General features: G+C 36.4%; 1 protein-coding gene across 1 annotated transcript in view; it reads right to left on the reverse strand.

Annotated features, from left to right (window-relative positions):
* The window catches only part of LOC105365849 (uncharacterized), a 32,329-nt gene that overhangs the window by 18,695 nt on the left and 3,979 nt on the right, over nt 1-9,655 (reverse strand). Inside the window, exon 2 of the mRNA XM_011504107.1 lies at nt 3,405-3,589. Coding sequence (XP_011502409.1) covers nt 3,405-3,589 — 185 coding nt within the window. The remainder of the gene's footprint in view (nt 1-3,404; nt 3,590-9,655) is intronic.

Consider the following 9,655-nt stretch of genomic DNA (forward strand, 5'->3'; position numbering starts at 1 on the left):
CTTGGGAATATTCTTACAATTTCGAATAATATTTAATGGTATATAATTTTCAATATTTTTTGCGATTGTATTTCCTTCGATATCACAATCAAAATAAAATTATTTCTTCATTCTCTTGTCTATTTCAAGAATTGATTTTTATATATTTTATATCATTTGATCAGAATACCTCCCTACTTTTAAATCCGATTGTTACTATTTACCTTAGATTTGCAGTCTTATTCCTGATTATGTTGTTTTCATTTACTTTTTACGGTATATACGGTTTTTTTTAATTTTCCTTTAATAAAGAATTTGAGTTTTTTAGTTTATAAATGGAATATGGTACTTATAGTTCTTGTTCTCGTTGCTAGAAATGTTGGTTTAGATATGCTTTTCAATTTGTTGTAGGAATTATTATAAATAAACGTACAATTATTTATTCGTTTTATTTTAAATTTATTATATTATTAGTTTTTGGCTTGGTACAGTTATTATATTAAAAATCTCAATTTCGGACACATCTTTTAAGAACTATAATTTTTAGCTTAGTTGTATTTAACTGTTTTCTTAGTAGGCTGCGAACTTATTTTCAAAAACTAGATATTTTAGTTTTAAATTTGATATCATTTAAAATTTATTTATCTTAAATTTTTAATTTTGTTCATAAATTATTCATTCTTTCATTATATTTAATTATTGAATTTTATTGGAATTTTATAAACAAAATTCTCTTCTTATTCTTTGTAATTAATTTGGAATGTATCGTTTAATTAATTGTCCTATATAATTTTATTTTAATATTTATTTAAATATCGAAATTTCATCAAGTCCTTAGTAATAAGCTTCGTCAGTTGTTAAAACATCGTGCATTTTCATATGTGTAAAATATTTTTATATGTATACAATTTAATATAAAATAGTATTTTTATAAATCCAAATTTGAATTTCTATATAAAACACGAATTTATTGTCATATAATATTTTGATATTAAATATGTAAATATAAATTTTGTTAACATTCTTGGAATTTTTTTTTATTATTTGATGGATAAGTATAATGATTTGATTTGTCATAAATATTTGACATAAATAATGATTAATAGTTAAAAAGTATTTAAATATGGATTAACGTCTGTTCGAGAGTGAAAAGAAAATCTCTCGAATTATATTTACTAGAAAACCTTCAACAGCTAATAAAAAGGGAATTATCAAACGGATACGAAAAACTAAGAAAGTCTCGCCTAGGTTGCATAGACTCGAAAAGGTTTGTACATCTGTGAACTCGTAAACAGCCATTTATTGCCTTTCATATTAAAGGCGTAGTAATTGTTTTGAATGCAATGAAGACCCTTGCGACTTACCATCAAAACCCGGCTAGCTTGTTTACAAGAGTATATTTTGAGGATTAAAATATTTCTAAACAGTTGAATGAAAACATTTCCTAAAATCTGTTGCAACCTGAAACTCGGCACGCGTGACTCTCGACATTTGCGTCGCATGTGTGCCTTCAATGCCACAAGGGCATACGCATACATTGTTGTCAAGTACGACAACCGTTGCTGCTTGCAGAGGCCAAGCGAAGACGCTTGACCGAAAATCACCCCCACCACGATGAGTCCCAGAGAGGGGCAATTCTTCCACTTCACACATTGCTGCCAGAGATGCTCCTTCGATATTCTCTTTGTCTAAGCATAATTTTTTTTGAAGTGGGGAAAGGGCGTGCACATTCATCATGTCGCCGAAAAGCGGCGCGCCCTGATTGGGAAAACTAAGACCAGAAGCCTCTTGAGTGGGGACTCATGGCAAGAGGCCTTAAAGATGGGAACAAGAGAGTGAAGACCAGGCAGTTCGCGGGGGATTATTGGCATAGAGTCTGCGTGGGCAGCCAAAGGGCTGTCCGCGTGGGCAGCCAAGTATCTTTTTTTTCAAAGGGCGACAAATCATTCAGAGTAAGAGTGAGTAATCTAGGGAAAGGTCAAGTAATAGAAATTAATTGTCCAAGAAAGCCAAGCCTAAAAATTCACTCAACACAGAAATAAGTGCTAGTAATTCGCCACAAGAATGGTTCATACTGGTAAGTAAAGGAGTAACGCCGCACATGATTCGTGTCCCTCTTACCGCTGATTCAGATTGAATTACGATATCACTGTAAGTACGTTGATACATATTTTCTCTTCAATTATTGTCAGCCGGCAAGAGAACCAGCCATAAGACAATCATCAAGATTATCTCACACTCTTCACTCAGAAGTGTGCAGCAATTATTTACCTGCGCAATTTACATCAATTAAATGATTTCAAGGCATCTTGTGTAGTGACACCTCCTGTATAAGAAGCCGATCAAGAAATCGTATCTTCATATAAGATACAAGAAGATTCTACAACATCCATATGTAAATAGTGTAATAAATTGTATAATAAATATAATTAACCAACTCTCACGACTCTTGTACAGCCCCTACATCTCACCCCTTCCCGAGCGTCTGCTACGGCCGGCGGCAAACTAAGCTATTGAAACATTGGCAGTTCGAGCCAAGAATTACATCCCTACAATATTTCGAACAACGTCTATGTATGATAAATAAATATAATTATAACTCAACAATATTAACTAAATGTTGATTTGATTAAATACTGATTAAATAACAATTAAATGTCATAATGAAATTATAATATTATATATTGAATATGTAATTTTTTATAAAAACCAATGTCTAGAATTAAGCTAACTCCACCAGTTTAGTGGTGGGAGAAAAGTGTGAGTGCGAAGGGACCTAGTATGAAAAGGACACGACAGCTTCTTGCTAGTATCTTTCTTGCTTAGCGTTCCTACTGCTAGAGAGCACGTCCATCCTTCGCGGCGCCCCTTGTAAGATAGAGTTCCTCGTGGTCATCTCCTTTAAAAGCGTTCTTCTGACCACAGCGGTCCCATGCGGAGTGCCTCTTTCTTTGGCACCTCCAATCAGAGGGCCTCTATCCTTGACATCTCCAATCAGAGCGCCTCTGACCTTGCCGTCTCCAGTCAGAGCGCCTCTGACCTTGGTGTTTCTACTTAGAGCGCCTCTATCTTCGGCGTCTTCACTTAGAGGGAGTAGTCTCTTATGGCGTCCCCGCCAAAAGGGATCCCTGCTGGAATCATCCTTGCTTTAGCTGTGACAGTATAGCTGGATTTGACAGTAATGTATGCGTCTGTGCACCGTTAGATTTTAATTTTTGGGTGTAATGACTATTTCCAGATATATAACGACTCAGGTTTTCCAGATGTTTTACGACTTCGGTTTTGCCAGATGTTTAATGACTCGGGAAGGGTTCTCACAATTTCGAACAACCAATATGTGTTTAAATAAAATTTAATATTTAATTTTAAAATATTTTATCATAATTAATTTTATAATAAATTTATTTTACAACGATTTGATTTACCGTTCTTTCATTTCATTAGTTGGCCAATCACTATCACTTGAGGGTATCGTTGTAATTAGTAATAGACCAAAAATAAACCCAAAAATAATAGATAAAAATATTCCTAAGGAAAGACTTTTTATACCAATTCTCTGAAGTTTCTTATCTGCAATTATCGTTCCAAATGCTAATGACATGACTGGACCCTATTAATAAATTAGTTTTAAAAATATTTCTTGAATTAATTGAAAACATTTTTTCTTGCTAAAAAGCAATCATATAATATAGTTAAATTATAATATATATGTAATTAAAATATAAAAAACAAAGCATGCATGATTTTTATGTACTACTTCATTATTAGTATTATTTATTACATTGGGTATTGTTCAGGATTGAACTACCCAGCAATGAAAATTTATTGGTTTATTTAATATAATTCCATTACATTTACATTTATTATTAATGCATAATATTTGAGGGATTCGCTACGAAAATTCTCGATGAATTTAAGCCTTATGCTGTATCCGCATAGCAACAAAGGTAGATTCTCGAATCTACTAAAGCTTGATTTCCGAGAATTTAAGAGAAATTTTGAAGAATTACAAACTCTAAATGTACGAAATCATATATAAGGAGCAACAGACGACGAAGAAAATCAGTCTTGTTGAGTAAGTAAAATTGAAAATAGTGCAACTTTATAACAGTTTAACGTTCTACACGTTTGTCTACGGGAATCCGAGCAAGGTATACTCATTTGTTTATATTATATATTATCTATTAATGGTCAGCTATCGGTGCGCCCTCCGCAACATGGCTCTAGCCAGACCGTATTGAGGGCGACGACATAGACTGTCATCTCTAAAGAGGGCGCGGATACTGTCTGGTAGCTCCCTCTATACTATCATTACTATGGCACAGCATCGGAATTAACGGTCGGCCAGAAGTGTATCTATATTTTTATATTTACAATGCTAATTTGCTATCATTGAATACAAAAATATATATTAAATAATATCATATTTGAAATTTATAAATTATAAATTTAATTTACTTAAAATATGGAATTCTCACCTACATATTTTATAATAAAACATATAAATAGCAATAACAAAGATGTTAATGTCATTAAGAATAGGAATTGTGAAAAAATATTTAAAAAAAGAAGACCGTTCTATTAAAAATTTGTAATACAAATGTAAAATTTATTTATTTCTATGCAAGCAAAATAAGTAAATTAAAGTTTTTCATGATTTACTATTTGTTCGGAATTGGAGTATTTTCCAAGACTTCGGCTGTCGGAAAAGTATAAGCCTTTTAGCTATTAAAATTTGTTAACCTTCCAAGAATTCACGAATATTCCAAAGTCTTATTTTCAATTATCCTATAAGGTTTATCTGGTTCTCGCATAGTAATGTCATTTGGAATTCTCCAAACTTCTAAAACCTTGCTTTTCTTGGAGTTCTCAAAACATCTAGAGCTTTAGTCTTGCAAGTTATGCTAGATTCCCGCATAGCAACACTATGCATTATTGCCAGCTAAGTAAGCTGCCGCATGTGTATTTAAAGGAAGCACAATACGCCTAAACGCTCATTGTAATTTAGGTAGTCAGTCAGTTTATCAGTCGTTACGCTATTCAACCAGTGCTTTCAGCCATACACAAGTAACTCAGTTACACTGACGCAATAAAGCCATCCCAAGGTATAAACGTTCAATCTTCAAGCGTTACAACTTAAAAGCAGTGAAAGGTGCTGACTGGATTAAGATAAACTATAGAGCTGCAAAAAGCACAGTATGAAGGTATTCCTTACAATCATTCAGTCGCCACACGTCCTTCCAGAAGTGTGTGTATACTCTTGCTAATCTTTGCAACATTAGCAGGCGCTACAGTATAAGCATTCAAACACCACACGTCTTTCCAGGACTGTATGCATATCCCTGCTAGTGTAGGAAACATTACATCTACGTTAACTTAAAATGATTATTATTTAATTATTTTCCTTAAAATTTTCGAATCCACTCACATATTTATAGTTCAGCTATTTATAACTGTCTGGGATCAGATTAAAAGCCTCCCTGTGATGGTGGATGGAGGCTTGCTGGCAAGTGGAAGGGACAATGCAATAATTCAACACTGCCTTTGAATGTAGTGTCTTTCCCTTTATTGAATATAATAAATATAATAAATACTCTGTGGTCTATGAATGTTGAATTGAATCTATGATACAATGAATAGATGAGAGTTTCTTCAATTCATATGAGCGACAAGAATCCTGTAAGTGTATTCTTGGTAGCTTGGTTCGTGACTCTCCCACTCGTAGTTATGAACTAGTGGTGGTGGTGGGAGACTCGCGCTGATAAGGAGCAGCGATGGTGCTACCTTTGCCGCTGCCGAGAAGAGCTGTAGCGGCCTGAGTGGGGGGTGCCTGTGTGACGTCACTGGTAAGGGACAGCGATGATGCCGCCGTTGCGGCTGGCGAGAAGAGCTGTAGCGGCCTGAGTGGGGGGTGCCTGTGTGACGTCACTGGTAAGGGACAGCGATGATGCCGCCGTTGCGGCTGGCGAGAAGAGCTGTAGCGGCCTGAGTGGGGGGTGCCTGTGTGACGTCACTGGTAAGGGACAGCGATGATGCCGCCGTTGCGGCTGGCGAGAAGAGCTGTAGCGGCCTGAGTGGGGGGTGCCTGTGTGACGTCACTGGTAAGGGACAGCGATGATGCCGCCGTTGCGGCTGGCGAGAAGAGCTGTAGCGGCCTGAGTGGGGGGTGCCTGTGTGACGTCACTGGTAAGGGACAGCGATGATGCCGCCGTTGCGGCTGGCGAGAAGAGCTGTAGCGGCCTGAGTGGGGGGTGCCTGTGTGACGTCACTGGTAAGGGACAGCGATGATGCCGCCGTTGCGGCTGGCGAGAAGAGCTGTAGCGGCCTGAGTGGGGGGGAGTGTCAAGCGCGTCTCCTTAAATATCCTAGTACAGGCTTGCGATTCCGGTGAATTCTGGTTTACTCTTGTCATGCTGATTGTTAGAGTGACGTCACTAGAGTCTAGCCTTGGAGAGTTCGTCGGCCCTTTTTAGTCGGAATTGTAATCTAACATTCGACTATTTTGAGTAGTGAGGTTTCCCGATTTCGTAGAATTGTGTTTATGGCTCGGCGCACAAATGTTTCTACCTAAGCACAGGTGTCTTTTCCTCTCCCACTTTGTTTACCGCGTAAAATTACTGTAATCCGTAACAATAACTATTATAATTTTATAATTTAAAATGTACTAATCACTAATTATCTTCGTTTACTTTTCGTGTTCAGGTGTTATATTAAATAGATTAATTATTATATTAAATACACTATCTATTATACAAATTATGTGAACTAATATATTAATTATATGAACTATTATATTAATTGTAAGAACTATTATATTAAATATAAAATAAAGTATATCTTAAATAAATATATTAGTATTTGGACTTAAGACTGTGTAGATTAAACTGCTAATTTTCAATTTAAATTTAAGATTAGGTTTGAATTTAAAAATTGAATGTCTATGTTCATATAAACCCGGAAGGAAGTGGAAATGAAGGCGTGTATGATCAATCATGCCGCCCAAAGTCGCACTCTGATTGGATACAAGAAAAAACAAGGGGTTCTTACTATAACCGGGTCAGTGAACTATTACAAGGACAATTACCATGTACCACCACTTATTCTCACGAAAAGTCACAACCGATTCTCAAGAAGGAGGAGCAGACAAATGTCGATCAGCTGAGTCTTGTAAAATATTTTTCTACTTCTGTGGTTCAATATCAAATTACATTAAGTCTCATCAAGCATATATAGCACAAAGACTGAGATTCTCGTCATCTCAAGAGGGAGAGACATAAGAAAGTTCAAATGCAAGCAGATCGTGCATGGAAGCTTCCCATCAAACCTGCGAGGAAAAACTGAAAATATCGCACTACAACTTCCAAGTAAGTCCTTACCTCTACTTGTTGATTCTTCACTTCATGGCCTGCTCATTTACGGACCGCAAGCTATTCGAGTCCAGAAGCTACCCACGCATTCTCCCACACAACATCTAGTGGCTTTCTTAGTGTATTCTATACGTTTGGTTCTTCGAGGCGGATTAGTAGAATTAATTTTTATACATATCTAAATTATTAATGGTGTTTAGTTCTCATATATTTAAAATCCTTATTGGATGAGATGCATTGGGAGACATTTCGTAATTTCTATTTATTTATTATAATAATCACTCAAGTTCTAATTCAGGAAAATGAACTATTTAAATTACATTAGATGATTAATTTGATTATTGTTATAATTTCTTTAATTACCGGTTTCCCGTAATTCTCGAAACTTTTAAAGCGTTGAACTCGAACATTCTACAATGTTTTTTGCATAGAATACCCAAGCATTGTTGCCAGCTACGTAAGCTGCCGCGTGGATATTTAAAGCAAGTACACCAAAAGACGACGTTTATAGTGACTCATTCGTATAGTTACTTAGTAAGCCAGTCAGTCATCCTAGTCAGCCAGCTAGCTATTCGCCATACAGTCTCAAGGTAAAGCCACCGAGGAAGGAATACGCGTCCATTCTCCTGTGCTGCAAGATAAAGGAATTGACACTATCCCTCTCAAATCTAGAAAGTGCCACACCACAACCACAGTTAATTCATCCACACGGAACATCCGGGATAGTGAAAGGTTCAATACTGAACAGGTCAAGGCTACTGTTTATCTGTGAGTAAATCAAGTCTAAGGCATAAATCATTGCTAATCCATACAAGTATAGCATGATGCTATTATTAATATAGCACAAACATTTACTAATAAGAGTGTATAATAGATTGCTGATTCTTAAAAAATTAACAACAGCATCAAGGACCATCTCATATAGGTAAACTATTCACTACAGAATCAGTTCAAGCAACTAAATAATCTTAATTGAAGATAGTATATACCCTTCCATCAGATAATTCCAACACAACAATAATGTAATTGTGAATAAACCATAATAAACCATATTAAACGAAGAAGTGCACACTGTATTAATGTAAATCCCTTTAACTTAACTCCTATTCAAGCATGCGCTAGGGCGGGAGACAAATCATAATACGCTATTGAACTTGGCAGATCGCGTCAGAAAATCACACATTTTCATACATTCTGAAACAATTTAGGTTTAACTTATTACACTTTTATGTTCAAATTTAAACATGTTTAATTTATTTAACAGTTTAATAAAATAGACACTTGAAATATATTATAGCATATATATATATATATATATATATATATATATATATATATTTCAGTGTTCAATATTGTTTACAATTATACTAAGACCACCAGTTATCTGGCGAGGGAAAGAAGTGCCGACAAGTGGAAGGGATAGCGCATTTATCCAATATTTAACACATTTGCTCATCGTGTGGTTTATTGCCTTTTATTTTATAAACAACACAATAATAATGATTCTAAGCTGACGTTGAAAATCGGTAAGATCTTGCAGTTCGGTGATGGTTGCTACGTAGCGTTAACATGTGTTCGGGATTGAAGCAGTCCCACGAATTTCAAACAAAAGAAAGGTCATATACGCAGTCCGGCGTACCGCATGTGCGCCTAGACTGACCGTGCGTGCAGCAAGGTTGACCATAACGTGCGCCTAGGCTGATCCGCACGTGCGAACCGAGGCGGGTACTCGAGCAAAATGTTTACAAACAAAACTCGGCAAGTCCGAGCAAGTTTACGATTTGAAATAAAATTTACTGCCAGCACTCACAAAAAAGGGACGCCTTCGACACTTCTAGAAGCTTCGTTTTCTCATGCCAAAGGAAAATTTCTGGAAGGGACGCGCATCGACACTGTTGCCGGCGCTGAAGACGCCGCATGCACATTTAAATGCAACGCGCCATGAGGCGACGCTCATTCGTAAAATCACTTCGCTCTCAATCGAGCGTAACTGCTGGTCAGTGTATAGTATACTGTAAAGACGCCGCGTGGCCATATTTTCGGCAGCATAGTAAAGAGTACCCGCGTGCGTAGAAAAGATAATCGGCAGTTCTTTAATAAGTGATTACAGTGAAGCCAATGGAATTGTAATCAAAGGGAACATTACATACACAGCATCGAATACATCCAACCTGCAGTTCACCAGGTACATCTTTATATTAATAAATAAACAAGTCACATCTCTCGCTATTGTCGATCGGGCACACTTACGCTCTCTCGAACTAACCACTCGACATCGTACAGGCCCGCTAGCAGAACCAGGGCACACT

The sequence above is a fragment of the Ceratosolen solmsi genome, unplaced genomic scaffold (genome assembly GCF_000503995.2).
Source record: "Ceratosolen solmsi marchali unplaced genomic scaffold, CerSol_1.0 scaffold26, whole genome shotgun sequence".
Taxonomy (NCBI): domain Eukaryota; kingdom Metazoa; phylum Arthropoda; class Insecta; order Hymenoptera; family Agaonidae; genus Ceratosolen; species Ceratosolen solmsi.